The 19,325-nt window shown below is 37.5% G+C and overlaps 1 protein-coding gene across 3 annotated transcripts in view; it reads right to left on the minus strand.

The window, feature by feature from the left end:
• LOC308199573 (uncharacterized protein) overlaps positions 1-19,325 on the minus strand; it is a 132,089-nt gene that overhangs the window by 103,772 nt on the left and 8,992 nt on the right. The window contains exons 1-2 of one of the 3 annotated variants that reach the window (XR_013954706.1): positions 8,257-8,305; positions 8-71 (exon numbers count right to left, since the gene is read on the minus strand). Coding sequence is in view for 2 of the 3 variants with exons in the window: in XM_080603930.1 (XP_080460056.1) it covers positions 8-71; positions 8,373-8,528 (220 nt within the window). In the remaining variant the exon portion in view is untranslated. Of the gene's footprint in view, positions 1-7; positions 72-3,931; positions 4,054-8,256; positions 8,306-8,372; positions 8,529-18,828; positions 18,918-19,325 lie in introns of those variants that run through there. The other 2 variants (XM_080603929.1, XM_080603930.1) reach the window with 2 other exon arrangements.

A 19,325-nucleotide genomic window follows, 5' to 3' on the forward strand; every position in this document is an offset into this window, starting at 1 on the left:
TACTCACAGGAACTTGTAGTATTGTCTCTCTGCAAACTAGCATCACTGGATGTTATCTGCGGGCTTGAGCACTAAAAAGACAAAAAGGTGCAGTAACTACTAAAGTCAGAAATCCCATTATAACCAAAGAGTAGGTCATGCAGCAGATTGAGTGATAGATAGCAGCACCAAAACGTGTGCTGTGTAATAGGTCCTCAAAGATCCAAAGTACTGAATTGTAGACAACACTGAAATACTATTCTCATGTTCATTTTGGGCTATGGTAAGAATCAGGGGTAGAATGAGGGTTACTTTTCCTGGCTGGTTGTATTTAATCACATTCAGTTGCTGGTGATCAAGTTGCAGAAACACAAGAGACTGCGCAAACATCTCAAAGGCCTTTGGAAAGATTTGTACGTGTTGAAGGGACAAAGTAGTGGATTGTGCACAGCCTTTCCTCTCCCCAGAGGAGATAGGCTGTTTGTGACCTGGCCCATGTCTCCTTCTGCAGAAGCTGGAAGACTGGGGGTGCCAGGGTGGTGCATGAGATACTGCTTGTGGCTTCATTGCACTTGAAAATACTACTCCTGCTCTTGATGGAGCAGACAGGAAATCTTGAGAGATCAGACTCCTAACAGAACTGGATGTCTAAAGCTAAGCAAAACTCTTCTAAGTCTCACATATGGGTGACTTAACACACTCCGCTTTCAGTCTTTTTGCAATTTGCTTTGACACAGTGGAAGACACAATCACATTTTGATAAGAATTCATTAAGCATCCTATCAGCCTAGCAATATTCAGTATACCCTGAAGAACATGCAGACAGGTGAACTACCAAAAGCTAGTACAAAATGCAAAACAATTTAAACAAAATGGTGCTGGGGACTTGAATAAAATTACAGCTATGTGCCTCTCTTGCTGTAGAATCAAAACCAAAGCAGAGTGCACCTGGTTCTGTTACATAAACCTTGGTGTAAGTTTGCCAAAAAGTTTGCAAACCTGTCAGCAAAACCAGGAAAAGAAAAGAAGAAGAAGAAAAAAAAGGAAGAGCTGTTAAAAACAGCAGTTAAAACACCTTCAACAATCAAGGATGACTGTAATTCACCCTTGGAGAGATGCATCCGTATGTGTGATGAGATACCATTACCATGATAACAAATATACATCTCTCTCTTTTTTTTTATAATGTGCTTCAGTTCTCCCCCCCCCCCCCGAACCTTAGAGTGTTTTCATTTAAAATCCATTCAGAAAGACAGTCAACATGGACATCAATAATAGTAATATCAAATGACAGTGAAAAGAAAACATGATGCAAGAACATGATGGCAAAATTAAAATTATCATTAAATGACTTTACAATGATAAAAGCATTTCAGGAATACAGCATCATTTCTTATCACTTTCTGTGTAAGGGGTAATGCAGAGATAAAGGGGAGCTGGCAAAAAGAAAATTAAGAATAGCCAAGAACCTGAAAAAAATAAAAATAAAATCCTCACCTGAAGAGAAGTTGAAAGAACGGGGTTATTTACATTAGAAAGGAGACACATAAGAAGGGCATGATCCAAGTATGAAACCTGAATAGCTGGGAAAGGCTCTTAGGAGCTTCACCTAAGAAAAAGGGATTTACTGAAATGAAAAGGTGGCAAATGCAACTATGATAAAGAGAAACTTATTATTTTGGTTTCATAATTAAACTACGGTAGAGAGCTGAGTATTTTTTCCATTTTCCACTGTACAGTGCAATGTAGTCAAAATGGACATGAAGAATTTATAACAATATACATAAATGTATAAATCTAACAAACTTTTTCAGAGAAAGCAAAATATTTAATTTAAACTTCATAGTGTTGATTCCAGTTCTTTCATTTGAGAAAAACATGTTACAGGTATGGGACCCTGTAGGAAGAAGGACATGGAGTGGAAGGAGCTCCAGATTCTGCAGTAAGAGTGTGGAGGGCTCGAAACCCAGCCAGACCAGCTCCCTAGCCACAGCTGATGGGAATTCCTGAGATCAGGATTTCAAGGTGTCTTTTCTATCAACAAAAGGGAAAGGGCTTCCTGGAATGCTGCTGAAGCCTTGCAGCTCTCCTGTGAATGGAGGAGGGAACTGATTATCAAAGGAATTTGGCAAAATGTTATCCTTTTATAGCTGAGAACTCGAATCTGGTAACAAAAAAGAGAGAATGAAGTGGGAGCCAGAAGTAGAGATAGCAGAATAAAATACATTTTCAGCTCCTTTCAGGGTAAAAAAAAAGCCATTGTTCAGCCCCTATACCAAAGATGGAAAAAGCACACACGTGCACCAAATTCACAGGCTGAGCATTACTTGCAGCTCTTTCAGATGATGAAAAATGCAGATGAGGTTGATAAGACGATGGAGGTGTTTCTGCTGGCTGCTGCAGCATGTAGAGGTTGCCTTTCATACAGGACAGAAAGTCAAATGAGGCCCATGTAACTGTTCAAAATTTATTAGAATGACCTTAGTTAAGCTTTGCTTCCATGCACACTATGGTATATGCTAATATAGCCTGGAGCAACAGCAGTAGTGGTGTTGGCACTTCCTGAAATATTTCCACTACTTGAAAGCCATTGGATTTGTTAAAATTTCTAAAAGGATTCTAACAGGATGAACTAGGTTTTTTCCTTTACTTTCTCCAAGCCATTATAATACTATTACACAGAGCTTTTCATCTTCAAAGATCTTTACAAATCTTAGCAATTCACAGTAACTGAACAGTTATAAAAATATAATAAAACTCATTTTTGCTGTCTTGCTAATTTTTTCTCTTATTATTTGTAAGAATTAATTTTATAATAGCAATAACTTCTTTAACTGAGCTGGTTCTGTAAATGTAAACATAAAACTCATTGCTAAATTGAATGTTGTAATAATAATAATAACATATTTTCTAACTCCCTGCTATTCCAACAGTAGATGACAGTACTTTTCTCCTTTCAGTGTACATAGCTAATTCATTGCTATTTTATTATTTAAACCACAAGCAGGAATAACATCAAAATAAGTACTACCAAAGAAATCATTTTACCAAATATAACCATATCTAATATCTGTGGCAGATAAGAATACAAGGAAGTAATTTTATTATTCCCCTTTTCCTTTCTGAGCAGTTGCTCTAATAACATGTAAAATTTTCACACAGCTTTCAAGTCTCTGGTGTACAACCAGGTAATTTCTCTCCTTAACATTAAAGGTCTGTGCTTGCTAACCAGGGGCAAATGCACCTCTGCTCTTGCTCACTTTAATGGATGCTGAAGGCACCCACCAACTGACAGGACTGACTCTTCTGGGCTTTACTTCACATCAAAAAAAAAGTATATTACACAACACAAGGTGCTTCTCAGTGAAAGGAAGGGTATCTGGATCCAGGCCTTGATGAAGCAGTTCTGTGCACCTAAAGACTCACAAGCACCTTTGCCCACTTATTCCCAACAGCACGTGGGAAGCTCAAAGGCTGCTAGCTTGCTCCTGGAGACCTTACTGATGCAAAACGCCTACTGAAGCCAAGCACTTTCTACTCCCAGCACTATTACAAGTGTCCCAGTTTGAACAGTCTAATAATACTTAGCAATAACTTCTTTGAAGGCAGAGAAAGGGTCAGGCTTTTGATGGCCCTAAAACATTTCCTAACTGAGGCCTAATTCTGCAACCCTTTTTCACACTGAATAGCACTTAGCCGTCCCAGTGATGCCAAGGTGACAGCTTGCACGAACTGTCACTGCAGAGGCAGAGGAAGGAACTGAAAAAAATAAATTTACATGTAAAATTGACTGGGCATTAATATCACTCACTCATTCTTCTATCTTAGCTTCTTCCACAGAAAGAAAGTATTTCACATCATCAAACTGTCTTTTGCATGGGGTCCAATAAAGTGTCATGAACATATAAATACTAGAGTTCCTACTCTAGGCAGAAGGAAACTGAGGCAATACCTTCTCCACAGCAAGTGGAGTCAGATGGGCAAGATCTTCTAGCTTCTACACAAAGACTGGTCTGTAGCTTACTGCGGAGTGTAGAGTCTTTGGTGTGGCTGAATGAATAGAAGACTACATACCTAAAATAATAGAAAACAGGAGAGTGGCAGGTCATAAACATAAAGAAGCCTGCAAAGAAAAACCCACTCATTTTTTTTTCTCACAGCATCCTTGCGGTGTTTTTTTTTTTTTTGTGTGTGTGTTTGCTTTTTTCCTGCCAACTGATTCCAATACTGAACACTAAAGCCTGGGTTCTGGCCTCCTGGTAATAAGTAATTTGCAAGAGCCTGGTCACAGAGAGGTCAGAAAACCATGTAAATTGCTTGGATGGGAAAGCTGCTTTCACAGGAAGAAGCAGTAGGTGGTAGAGAGGCTCCCTGCCACAATTTTGCATTCCCCGGACATAGTGATATAGAAAGAGACAAGAGAGCAACACTGTCTTCTCCCACCGGGCACCTTTCAGCTGCCCTCTGTGGCAGGGATGGATCTCAAGCCTCTGGATGCACTGAAAATGGTAGATAGTGTTGCTATAAGGGATAGAAACCACCCTCAATTTCAACACAACTTTTTTGCTATTAGGCAAGCAATTTCTTGGAACAGGGTCCTATGGCTGAATATGTTACAGTGAGTTTTACTATATGCACGGTTACACGTGTTTAACTTCTAATGTCACCTACCCAGAGAGGGGAATGAGATAATACACCTTCCGGTACTGGACAAGTCTTCCTTCTGGGAGATTTACTGTAGTGTTTGAATTTAATTTCACTGATGAACGCAGTTTAAAGATATGGGGAAAATGGAAGCTTACAGAACATGCTGCAGGAACTCCTACTTGTTCAGCCAGGGTTGCTCTCACCCACATGCAGAACCAACTGATGGGTTGATTTGGGATAGCTCGTTATAGAGAAAGGTCTAATTCATTGAGAAGCAACATTCTTGCATGCTTTTCAATTCTGGGTTACCCAAGAGAACATGACCCATTCCCATGGGTCTTCTCTCCTCTCCCATGCCACACGACATGCCTCTACTGTTTACTCTGCAGACCCCCGAGCAAAACAGCTGAATAAAACCCTTGGGAAAACAATAACAGGAAATACTTCACTAAGGAGCTGGTACTGCCGTGATGCATACAACCCACCACCAAGTAAGTCATGCAGCTTCCTTCCACGTGTCAAACAAGCAGTTCTCATTGTGTGTATTGTGAAATGAGCATTCAGCTTTGCCAACTCCATTGTTCAGCTGCATCTCAAATCCTGCTTGTTTGGTATTGGAACTATAGCAATCTTACCAAATGAGATTAAAATATTTTTTACCTCACAAGATTTGAGTTCTGAATATTCTATGATAAATCTCATTATACACACAACAAGACATAAAATATTTCAGACAGCATTATACATCGTGTTTCTGTCCAAACATAAGTATTAGGACTAAATACAGTGGCAGTGCAATAAACACCATCACATGTCCCTTCGAGGGACATTTTTCAACCAACCTTTGCACTAAAAAAAACATGGCTGGTCTGTGCTATTTAATTAATATTTAGGCTTAAAGATCACCCCTTGCTTTTTATTAAAAAAAAAGAAAGAAAGAAAAAAAAAAGAAAAGCCTTTTCTCTGGATTAACACAAATATAAAACGGAAAGACTGTGGAATATAAAGGCCATGGGTTGCATTTTGCACAGGATAGGTTCTGGTTGAATGAGATCTGGGACGTGTGCCAAATTAATAGAAAAAATCCTGTTCTTCCTCTCCAATAGCCACAATGTTCATTATTAAGAAAAGCATATGAACCACAGGATTTGATTTTAATAACACCAATGACTTCATTAATCTGTACTTTCCATTTAGCCTCATTATTGAGTAAATGCTGAGTTAATGCAGCACCTATTATTGTTGGATTTTCCATGAAAAACCTCCTTTCCCTCTTCTTTTTTTATTCATTCAAGGACTATCAGGTGTGTGTGTCATGTTTTTAAACAGGCCGTCTGCTGTCAATGGCTGTTTTCTTACCTCAGGTCTATGCAGCTACTCCAGTAATGTGCAGTCTACAATGCAGACAGTAACAACAACAACAAAATCAAAACAAAACAAAAAAACACCACCAGCAACAAAAGGCCCAACAACACACACAAGAGAACAAAACCTTGATAAAACCACTCCTAACCAAAACCCATATTTGTTTTGGTGTTGTTTTAAATGCTGTCATGTCAAGGAGCCTCTTAGTATCACCTGCAACTGAGATGATCTTTCCTGGATGCTCCATGCGGCCTCCTTCTAAATCAAGATTGCTGATGGCCAACATTGCTTTGTATCTGCCGAACAAATAGTGGCCTTTTGTCCAGCACAAGTTCCTAAACAAACTTAATCTCTCTAACACTGTGACAGATGACATTTAGATGTCCTTGTTACCCTTAAAATGAGTTTTATTGACAATCAGAGAACAAAAAGAAGGCCCAGATAAAGCCCAACGTTTTATAGGCCTGCTAACAACATCTTAGTTCTTAGTGCAGAGGGTGTAGAAAAAGCCTGGAGTTGCCCCCATTTTCCCCTGCTTTGCTATATCACCATGACAACAGATATAGAAATCACTTAGTGACTCCTAGAAAGAAAACACAGTGACACAGTACCCCTTGTATGGCGAATCAAACTAAAGCCTGCATTCAAATGGCTATTCAGCATGGGCATTCATGTAGAGGATGGGGTGGATTTTACACAGGTAACAACAACAGAAAGGCCAGCAAGCACTCCAGCCACAGCATATGGTAAAGTCTCTGTTTAATTAATGCATCCTCAATAGAATTTATCCATTTTAAATTTGTTTTCTTTTACTTGAAACATCATTAATGTAAAGGGCAACATTAATCAACATCTTGCAACTTAAAAGGGCATTAAAAAGTGATCTCACCCCCCTCCCAACACACACACACACACACACCACAGCAGAATCTTTTCAAATACTTTTGCTAACTGCGTCTGCTTCCAGGCAGGCTGAGGGCTTCGTCGGAAGGCAAATCTAGAGAGGCCTCTACCGGCCAGCCTGACAACGTGCAACTTTTCTATTTTTAGTGGACTTGGAAAAGCAAGCAGTGAAGTATCCACAAGCTTTTATCTTAAAGTTGCACACAGAACGGATTACTGATAAATATATTGTGCAAAACATGGGATAATTATGCTTTTTTGAAGCTACCGTGTATAGTATAACTTTGCTTTAAAAAATTAAAAAATAGGAAGACTCTAAAGATTTATCCTGGCTGTGACGTATTTACTTCTATGACATTTTGAGACATTTTAAGATTATAGGCCTAAAAATTAATGGGCAATCATTTTTCTTTGTGCACAGGGTTCACCTGAAACTTGGGATTTAAAGCCACAAAAATTTGAAAATGTTGTATGCATGTGGCATTTTATATACGCATTTCTCACAACTAGACTAAAACATACATCAAAGCTCAGAGAAATTAAGAGCACAAGAAAATGAAGTTATTGAATGATAGGGGAACCCTGCCTTTCTGGGCTTTCCACAGTGACAACACAAAGACAAAGAACTTCAAAATCTTACCTCCAGATTCTTGGAGGTAAAATTTGATATTTTAACAATGGTCAGTGTGCTCTTCTTAACACCTAAACCAATGGAAAATGGGCAAACTGACAGATCTAGTGAAATGAATCCCTAGCTTGAAGGCTGAAAAATGACACTGATACAAATAAAGTGCAAAATGTTGATAGTGAATATAATTAACCCTGGAAGCACTTACCTCAGGCTGTAGTAGGCTTCTCCAAAATCTAACCTTAACTTTCAAAGATATTTTTTTCCATGAAATAGAATAGTCATCCTCATAACTTCTAATCTTAAAGCTAGTTAATATATATATATTTCTTTTAAGTCTGCATTGAAGATTATTTGCATTATAGTTGTAGTTAGAAAACTTTCAGTTCTTGGGTGATCTATATCTTTTTTTTTTTTCCCCTAAAATAAAATGATTTAGTAAATATAGAGTACTATTTACCAAAATCTTAACATTTACACAATAAATACCACATCACAAATTTATTTGTCCTTCACCTCAAAGGAATGGGGGAAAAAAATGTTATATTGTTACAATATCTCTCTGATCCAGTATAAATTAGAAGCACTTTGAGAGTAGGGAAATAACTACTGCATCTAGCCTGGATTTGCATGTATTTCTCAGATAGAAGATAGCATTCAATTTTTATTTACTTTTCATTATTGCTAATTTCTGTATTTGCCCATACCTCCATATAAAAAACAGCTAATTTTACCTGTGATTACCTTTTCCCAGAAGGGCTGGAGTGGGGAGGGGAGATGTAATACAGGTCAATTCCTACCTCATGGTCAATGCAGTCTTTAAAAAATAAACAGCAGCTCTGGAGCTCACCCTGCCAGTCCCAACAGTGACACCTCCTGGGGCAAGCGGGCTCCAGACAGCTGCAGGATTTTCTCCGCTTTGAAGTACAGTGAGAGCTCCCCTCTGCAGAGCTGCACAAGTTACAGTCTGGGAGTTTCTTTGAAGAAACTTTTTGGTACTGAAGCGCTGCAGGGAGGAAAAGGAACAATCCTGTTTAATTACATCAGTTTAGCGAGGAAAGCACAAGGAGCCAGCTGCCATGTGGATGGACAATATGACACATTAATGGTATCCTTCAGATATTTCATTTAAAAAATGGATTCAGTTGGGGAAATCTTGTTCCAGAAATAGTTTTGCAGTACTTCCAGAAAGTGCATGGCAAACATTAGCCACTATGGCTTTTTTTTTCTTTTTTTTTCTTTCTTTTTTTTTCTTTTTTTTTTTTTTTTTCTGGCTTTTGGTGCTTTTGTTTTGTTTTGATTTTGTAGTACAAGCTCACCTATGAGGAAAAGCTAGAAACACTTAAAATGAAAATTTCTACAGGATGCAGGCCATTTCATAAAAGATATTTAAAAACTATGGGCCAAATAGCTTAAAATCTACAGGTCCTGCAATCTCTCCATAACAGGCACACATCTTTGAACAACAGGAACTGAGTGAAGTCATGAGTATTAGACTTTGTAAGAACAACAAAAAATGTCCTGAAAGCAAATTGATAAAACATATTAGAGGAAAAACATATTCTAAATATGCCTAGATTTAGAATTTCCTTTACCCGTCATTCTTCATGCACTTAAGATAACCAACCAAACAAAACACACACACACAAATAAACAAACAAACAAAAAACCAGATGCAAATGAAAAACAAGACCACCTCTTTGCAAGGGGAGCCTTTTCTTCCTTTAGATTCTTGCAGTACTAACGATGAATAAAAATATCACCAACCAGTTCACAAAGGCCAAAATATCCACAATGGTCTTTGATGTCAGCCTAGTAAAAATAAATTCTAAGAATCATACATTTTTAGGACTATGGACTGTCAGCATTTCATAGAGGAATCTCTGGCATGTGGTAATTTCCTGACAGAGATACAATTACACAGATTTGGTGACATCAAAGTGTAAAAAATCTCTCACAAATTGGTTGAGAGTTTTATTTTATTTTATTTTATTTTATTTTATTTTATTTTATTTTATTTTATTTTATTTTATTTTATTTTTATTTCTAGTGAGTTCATTATTTCTATTTAAAAATCCAAAGAAACAGCATATATAGAGCCAAATAATAAACATTTTCAATGTGTAAATTTCCAGGAAATGATTCTGTGGACAAAAGATACACAATTCCAATCAAATCTAACAAGTGATCTCTCAGATTTCTAGTAACTAGAAAGCATGTAGAGCACTTGGAATAAAAACAACATAAAGCAAAACCTCTAGAGATCTGTTTTTGCAGGTAAAGCCACAATAGAATTTTCTGCATTTTTATTGTAATCATTTGATAAATATGCAATTTACTGATTATAATGAAAAATCCAGAATTAATAAACTGGAAGTTAGAAAGCCACAAAGGAGAAGTTAATCACTATTCAAGGAAGGTATTTTTTATTCAGCTGTAAATGTAGCAGAACACACTGGGTAAAAAAGGGAAAAAGTATGAAAACATATTATTCCTTGTTTTGCTAAAAAGCCCAAGAGCCTTACTTCCAAATATCTTTTATAAACATTCTTCTGATTTTGTTCAACAAAATAATAAATTTATAAAAGAAATACTGTATATTAGCTACATAGTGAAATACATATCCAATACATGGAACAATTTTAAAAAAAACATTTTAAGAGTTGTATCCATGTGTTTAATACAGAATATGGACAATGACTTACAAATAACATATTTTTACATACTTTTAAAATTTTTCAGGCATTATTGAGTTGCATGTAAATTGGAGGGAAAAAATCTCCCATTTCTGCCTAAAGTACAGAAATCTTGTCATATTTGAGATACTGTATTTACTTTCTGATGGTGTGATGTTGTTAATACATGATAAGTTTGGCACAATTAAAAAAAAAAAGTTTGCAAAAGACTGCAGAATACAGCAGCAGAGATAAAAGACAGTGGGGGAGGAAAAAAAAAAAAAAAAGAAAAAAAAAAAATGACATGACCTGGCCTTGTACCTAGCTGCATATTTGTGACCAATATTAAGGCTTAAGGAAGCCAGAAATTGCAAAATGGATGAAGTTTTCCCAAGTACCTGAAGTAGTAATTCACCTAATGTCTACAACAGCCAGGAAAGAGATACCCTTTCTGTCTTCGAAGAGCCCATTTATCCATTTCACAGGGGACTTCTGCAGTGTAAAGCTCCAGAAAGCCCATGGGCTGGTGGAGGGAGATGGCATCCAGCTGCACAGGGCAGCCCAGGCAGCCCATCAAGAGAAAAGGCACAAAATAGAGCCAGAGGCAGCTCCAAGGCTGCCAACACAACTGCCTACAAAAGCTGCCAATGAGCCAGAAACTGCTTGTGGGAAAATATCACTTACCCTTAGCATCTGGGTCCCATGATTACTGTCCAAAGAAACACAGACTGGTAAGATAATGGCAGGATAAATAGAACTTCTTTTCTCGTACCTCTTCCCTTTTACTCCTACAGATTTTTGACACCCCCTCAACTTGTGTGTGTGTGTGTATAAAAATAAAAAATTTTGTTCTTTTTAATCCCTGTGTTACTCATGAAGTAAAATGAGTCTTCCTGCTTCATCTTTAAAAATAGCTTTTGCACACTTCCCCTGGCTCCTGAAATACAAGACATAGTAGGGCTATTTGTTACCATTATTAACATGTTTTTGGTGAGCTGCAGGCGTGTTTACATTAGAAAGGAAGTCCCTGCTCTGTTGGAGGTAGTCCTGGGGTGTCTAAAAGGCTCACAGGAGTCCTTGACATGGATGCTCTAAAATTAATTTCTGTTCCCATATAATTGTCTCAGCATCAAATATTTATATTTTCTTTGATTTCAGGAAGGGATCAGATGCAAAAGTTCCTGGCAGTCCAAGAAGAAAGCCCACTCAGTCTCTACTACTGGGTTTGAGAAAGAACACAGGAGAGAAAAGGAAGAGCTTGGCACTTTCCAGTTGCAGCATGAGAAATGGGGCTCTTGCGACAAGTAAATAGGGCTAAGTGAGAATTGGCTCCCTAAGGTGAAGGGTGTCAAAAATGCTAGGGAACCTAAAGGACAGAAATGTCATATATATATATAGTGAATTGGCCTGAACTTCCCTACACTCAGGGTTGCCCAGGAAATTTTACTGTCATTAGCTTTTGGTCAGAATTGATAGATTTCCATTTCCATGCATTATCTAGTCACCAAAGGGGGAAAATTTCTTCTATTAAAAATAAACAGCATTATAATCTCACCGGCATAGTATGCTTTTTCTTGTAGAAATTCATTAAGAGGAGTAAACTCTAGCCAGAACTGCAGTTTGTACTTTTGCACCACACTCAAACAGACTTGGACAGCTGCTCGTTAATACCATCTGGTTATGTATAACTTCTACAGGGTTCTGCAATGTCCAGGTGTTAAACAAAACACAAGCTGACATCATTCTGTGGATTGTGTTCTAAAAAATATGGCCTCGTGGTGGTTTACAGGGAAAAAATCACACTGCTTTTTTGGTGAACTGCGTATAAAATGGCTGAAGAGAACAAGTTGTTATTCTGTATAGATTTTGAAATTGGGCAAATCTCTATCTCTGCATGCACAAATTCATGTTTATAAGCAGAGGCCTACACTAAACCTTTTATTAAAATATTCTTCCTGGTAAGGAATAAGGAGCTTAGAGTAATATAAACAAAATTTATAGGAATATCTGTGGGCTGCAGATATATTTAAGAGTATAACCAGCAAAAAAATTTTCAAGAGAGACTATCAATAACATAAGAGGAAAGTGTAAGATGTATTTCCTGTATAATAAATGGAGCAATCTGGATTCAATATCATAATTAGTTTTTTGTTTGTTTGTTTTTTAAATTGTCACGGACAGAAAGGTGTTTGATTCCATCTGTGGACTGTTTTGATTGATGGGCTATTTGATTGAATGGTGCTGAGAGATCTTCATTTCTATTCCTGTGCAAATTAATGAATTCCAAAACCCATTCAAAATGTATAGCATTATTTAAACTTCCATTAAACAAATCAGAAAAATTACTACTGAAGAGTTCTGGCTCCTGCTTATGCATTGGGTAAGGTCTACGTTCAAAACCAAATTTACCTCCAGTGTGAGTCTGAGCTCAAGAGAAAGGTACCATACACATAATTGGCACTAGGCAGCCTTGTACTTGGAAACAAGAAGAAAAGTATATGTGAAAATGAATTGCTTTTAGTGAATAGAAGTGCAGAATACTAACTGAGATACCTGTGATGTACTGTTCGATCCTCATTTTCAATACTGTAGAAGGACGAGTACAGAAGATTGTGTTTGATAACTCTGAGTATGGTCAAAATGAAACACACTTTAGATAACATCATGTGTGTGCCAAGAGATGCTGGGCTAACTCTGTTTTACATTAAGAAAAAAAGTTAATAGTTATATAAAGACATATTAAAAGGTTACAGATGAAGTCAGACTTTATATGCAGATGTGCTATATATTATCTTGTAGTATCATAGTGCTGTTTCTAGAATTGAAAAAAAAAGGTTGTATTTGTTCTTTTTCATAGCAAGTTAGTATGCAGAATATTTTGCTTGCTTTTTTCATACACATTCAGTTTATAGGCTTTTTTTTCAATTATCTTAGTGTCTTGAATATTTAGTGGCATGCAGATCTTGCTTACATTCTACATTTTCTTATTTCATTCTAATTACTTCAAAACCTTATACAGAAGCTGCATCATAATATTATTTACTTCTACTTGACTGAAAATCATGTACATTTTCTTGAACATGGGAATATTTTTAATTTTTAATATGGAATTGCTTAAGAAGGCACACCATTTGAGTAGTTAGGCCAAATGTTCCAAATAAAACATGCCACCTGCATTTCAGGACAAAAAGAAGCATTGAGGCTTACTTATTTTAGAAGAAAACCAATGTCACTTCATCTTCAACAATTTTATCGTTTTGACATGACCAAGAAAAAAAATGTCAAAATTCTCACTAGTAAAGCAAGGAATATATATTCACCTTGAAAAAATAAATGTTTTCCCTAAGATATGTTGGTTTTTTTCTTATGGAAAGAGAGTTATGCTTTTATACAGGCAAGCATTTCTTTTCTCCTAAGACACCAGCTGAAAGTGCAGAGGACTAGTTAGCTGCACATACACTCCATGTTCATCCTGTATTCTTTGGAATAACTGTCCAAATTTTATTAGGATTTTCTTATAATGATGTTATATGATGTTCTTGTTGTGATACCTGCGCATGTAGAGATCTTAATATTGATTTACTATGTCTTTTGCCCATCCTTGAGCAGCGTAGATAGCAATTACAGCTGTTGGTGGTATCTATTTTGTCTTTTCATAATTGTCATTTCTGGTTCTACTTAAGATTAAAATATGAAAATTGCATCACGTGCACATGAACAGGGCATCAGCTAAGTTATCAGCAGTATCATGGCAGCATCATCATTTTAAACACTTTCCTCTCTATCTTGTTTATGAAAACTGCATACTGCAACATAAACTTTTAGAAGGAATGTGTCATCGCACAAGCAGTCCTGACAGGAAGCCCTCATTCAGATCATTAATATATTCCCCCCAAAATCATCAGGGACAGAGAAACACCTGTACAGCTGCACCAGATGTTTCTGAATAATTTTGCTTGGCTTGCCGTCTGAGATTGATCAGTTCAATGGTGATTCCTTAGCTAGATCTAAAATCACTTGCAGGCTTCTTATTGCCAGCATTTTGCTCAGCTGAAGTTGCAGAGATGCTGTGGAACATGCTATTTTAATTGCACAATGGATTTTTAAAAAGCGGTAAAGGCAAAAACTAGCATTAATATTAAGTTACCGTTCATGCTCCCCAATAATTAATATAAATCATATTCCAACCATATGCTTGGATGAGGGGTGTGTAATTTATACAAAGAAACAGCAGAAAATATTTTCAAACTTCCCAGGTTTCTATTTTTAGAGAAGCAATTTTCTTTAACACTAGAAAAAGACATCTTGTACAGGGTTGGCCTGGAGTGGGTTTATTTACAATCTGTTCATGTACAGAACACAGCTGAGATAATGGAGAGTAAACCTCAGACGTAACATCCTTGCAAACATCAACGTTATCTACCAGTCCTCCCAAGCAGGGCATTCGATTACTTGTCAATGAAGTTAATCTTCTATTAAAAATGAAGTTGAACAAAGAAAAACAGAACGAGAAGCAAAGAGTAGGTATTTCACTTTTGTTGTTGTTTTGTTTTTTGGGGGGGCTTTTTTAAAACACTCTGGCTGGTATTTTAAAAGATCTTTTGCACACATTTGGATACAGATGAGAACAATGAGATACCCTGTAATAATTAATATATATGCAATCTATAGCATACATTCTCTTCTTATTAGAGGCTGTGGGTTTTTTGTTGCAATCTAGCTAATAAAGGCTTTCTTTTCCACAAGAGAATTTTGACAGGGTTGACTCCAGACGGCTTTCCAGCTGAGGTCTGGGGCCTTGCTGAACCTTCAAAATTTTCCCATTTGAGCTGCATCAAAGTGAAGGAAATTCAAGGATCACTAACGTCTCAGATGGTAGCACTTGCCCTAACAACCAAGGTTCAGGAATTCTTTGGAGCAGGCTGAGGTCATTTTTCTCCCCTTTTCTCCTAATGCTTTTCTCTATTAATCAGAGCTCACAGCTCAGATTGGTCTTCAACTTCCTCCCAATCCTTGCTAAGCCTGTCATTTCTAGCTATTATTTACTTTAATGGACTTTGGCTGATCCCTTATGAAGCTTTGGATCTGAGAATAATAAGGCTGGAGAGTAACGGGCACAGACATGGGTGTGGGTTTGCCTGCAGATTAACCGTGGCAGATGGGCTTTATTGCGGTTTCCTGTGTGCCGAGTGTTGATTGAGAGGGTATAATGAGAGAGGTGGTGTCTGCACAATGGCTGCAGCCACTTCATTGCACCTCGCGTCTAAACAACCCCATTTTTCTAAATCTTTGGGTTGTGAAATTTTAGGAAGTCAGAGCACAAGAACAAGTACAAAAACAACTGTAAATAACCATGAATGTTAATCCAACCCTAATTGGTCCCTTCTTTCATTATGGGTACATTTTGCTGAGCTTTTTCTTTTCCCCCTTTTCTTTTAACAAATTAATTATATGGACAGTGATGCATACATTTGACTTTTATAAGTTTAACGCAAATATTACTTCATATCAGCTTATATCATTATTAATATTAATGTCCCATTAGTTTTTGCATTATTAACATCAGCAGCAAAAGCTTACCTTGCGATCATCTTGTTATGCTTTAGGTTTTTGTCATCTTGGGGAAATTTGTTTGAATTAAATTATCTATTGTCTAGAGAATATCAAAAATAACAGCAGGAAAATGGCTTATATCTGGCAAAATGTGTCAAAAAATGCAAAAAATGCTTTTCTAAGTCCAAATACCATTAACTTTCAGCAGCAATCAGATAATAAATTATTTTCAGCTATAGGTACTATCAAAAGATCTTTTACAAATTCCCCATTTTAAAGATTTTACTTAATTCCTCCCTTTCACTGATGGATTAAATCACAACTATTGATTCTTTTCTTCCTTTGGGGCTTTACCCATCTGTCCTAATGCTTTCATCCTAGCACCCCTTGGGCTGAGAGAAGTGTTCTACAAATGAACTAGTGAAAACCTGGAGAAGATTCCAGGTCAAGTTTGTGTACAAGAGTTTAATTTTTTAGTGACAGTCTTCCCTTACTGCAGACGAAAGTTTCCACACAGAGCCGCACAAGCTAGCCCCACCAATTATCCTCCTCCTTTGAAAACCATTATCAAGTTTTTCAAAACTTCTTTCATTTCACTGTTGTCACTCGATGAAAAGGAAACTAACCACCATGTCAAGACAACTCGGCTGCCTAGCAACCAAGGGCCACATTTTAATTCTGACTTGCTTCTGGTCTTGACTAATGGAAAGTGACTATGTTAAGCCAGTCAGAAGAGTTGTTTGTCACTTCTGAAATGCAAACAAAACTATATTGTTTCGAAAGTCCGGGGTGTGATTGATGTTAAGATTTACAGTAACATCATTCATTTGCCCTTGTGTTTTAGTGGGATTGATGTCATATCTTTTCATGGTTTATTAAACGCTTTGCAATAGTCCAAATACATGATGCTTTTTGTCCCAAAGGATCTAAAGAGATTTTCCTTATGCAAGAAAACTGGACTCTAACTTGTGAGACTTAATGATGCCATTCAACATGTGCCTACAATTTAATATGAAACATCGGGAAAGAAACAGGAATGTATATCAAACTGACCGGGGGAAAAAAAAAAAAAAAAAAAGCCAGCACAGAAAGAAATCAACACTTTTGGGGGAGGGGAAGAAAAGATACACTGCTAACTTCCCAGTTAAATAAAGCTTGTTCAGACAAGTTTTCCCACAGCTGTATTTTTTTCCCACTTCTAATACCAACACAAAAAGTTTAAATTTTTGCTCTCCACCTCTTTCACTATATATGCACCAACAAATACAAAACGTGTATATTGCACCAAATTGTAACTGAAAATATTGTAAGATCAGCATCGATTATCCTGATAACGTATGACAGATTCAAACAGGTTTTAACAGTTTGTTTTCAAAGTTATCTAAAATAAAATCCCCCCTAAGTACAGTTATATTGTAAATTATTTTTGTAAAGGCCAGATTGATTTTTCTAAGAAATTAATGATCAGAAGAGGATGAATGAATCTACAGACAGTTTTTTCCTCAGGAACAGGGGGATAGACACACACTCTCCTTGCATATATATCATTTTTGTTATTATATATTCGAAATATGAGCATGTGTGAGCATATATATGCACACACAAAAATATAAACAGAAAGAAAACCACAGTTGTGGTAGTTTCTGTTTGATTTCAATAGTATAAATCACTTTTCAAATGTCTATTATTAATTGATGCAGTAATATGATGAATATTCAGGACAGTAAGCACAGTATAGATTTTGCAAGTATACTTACATCAGCATCATTGCTATATTAGAGCTATAAGACCCTTATTCATTTTTAAAAACAGATAATTAAAATTGAAGCATAGCAATATATGCTGCCATCACAGTTGCCATGTAGGACTCTTGGGAATGGTCCATGAGGTACCCACCATGTCAGCTGCCTGGGTAGAAACTTAGAAATTTTGATGGAGGGAAGGTGTACGTGGGGAAGGAGAAGCAATTCAGCCTGCTTTGAGTCCTGATCCTTCTTGGTCCACAATAGATGGTGATCCTCTTCCAAACATTCCTAATAATCAATCTATTGTATATAGGATTTATACGATCTGAAGAGAAACCAGAGTATATATACTCGTCTCATGCAAAACAAAACCTCTGCCTACTATCTTGAACTAATGGCATGTGGGACATTATCTCCCATGTTATCTATCCTTACCAGCCAGCAGTCCAAATGCAGTGGTCAGCTCAGCACCAGTGCTGTGCCCTCCAATGTAACAGGATAATGGATATTGATTGCAGGGAGCTGCAAGGAGCTATCATGCGGATCCAGTCCCCAGAGTAGGACAGTATTGATATCAGTGGCGTAAGCAGCTGTCAGAGCCAAACGAGCAGGCTTTTAGCTGAGGACCGTGCTGTAAGAGGTCAAAGAGCCTGGCAGAGGACAAGCAGAGATATCCCAGGGCTGATAACGCTGTTGTTCTCCCCGTATAGGCAGGCTCAGCAGGGAAGGATGCTGCATCTCTTTTACCTGCCCTGAGCCCATTGGTGTGATGATGCAAGGCTGTGCCTGGAACCTCCCTTCCATGGTCAGAAAGCACCAGGATATGGGGCCCTCCTAGGAAGGGTAAATCCCATTCAGGATGCTGTGAAAGTACAGTGTTTTCTCGTTTGAGTCCCAGCCTCAGCAGAGACCAGTACAGGACTTTGAAAGGATCCTGAATAATTGCACCAAAGCACTGAGGCCTTAGGGCTTGGCTAAATAAGTGAATTCCACTTAATGCTGATCGTAAGAAAAAGGGTAAATTAGATGCATAGATTTGTTGGGCAGATGAAAAAAAGTAAGGTTGTATGCCTGTCCACCTTCCAGAAAATAAAGATCTCTGCTAAGGCCTGTTACTTCAGGATTTCTCAATGCATGATTAAGCTGAAGCATTAGTGACCTCAAGGAAGGAGGAGGAGAAAGAGGAAGGAAAGCAGCTGCCCAACCCTTCCACTGAGTGGAAGTCAGGACTGGATCAGACACAGTAACTCCATTGACTCAGGAAAATAAAAATACATTCATTCAGAAAGATTATCTACTCAGTCTATGTCTGGATATTAGGTCAGTGGATTACCTCAGTCGATCGCCAGTCTCAGCAAGTCCTTCATCTCCAAGGAGCAAATTAAAAACATGCACATTCCAGATCACAGCATTTTTACAGTCCTCATCATAGCCAAAAAGCAAAAGCTGGGTGTAAAACTGTCTCTCTATAGCCAAATCACACACAAAGCATGCTGTAAATCAGCTTCACCCCAGGGAAGGTGAGCTGTAAACTACCTATCATTTTACACAGCTACATATAACCATCATGGTGGAGGAAACATGAAAAGGTCAAGAGATTTTTCTAAACTACCTACATCTCTGGAGTAGCTCAAGAAGCCACATAATCTAAGGTCCTCAGTTAGTATCTGTGTCTGCTCTTTTTTTCCTTATGGAAATGAACATGTAGCTTTCTAACTGCCTTCAGCTTCTGCTGAATTAAACACATTCCAGCGTCTCTAGAGCAGCTTTTAGGCAATTGCGCTCCCCCTTGCATTCTCATGGGTAATCCTTCTGGGCGAGAAAATACAT

The sequence above is a fragment of the Anser brachyrhynchus genome (genome assembly GCF_964034855.1).
Source record: "Anser brachyrhynchus genome assembly, chromosome: 9".
Lineage (NCBI taxonomy): Eukaryota > Metazoa > Chordata > Aves > Anseriformes > Anatidae > Anser > Anser brachyrhynchus.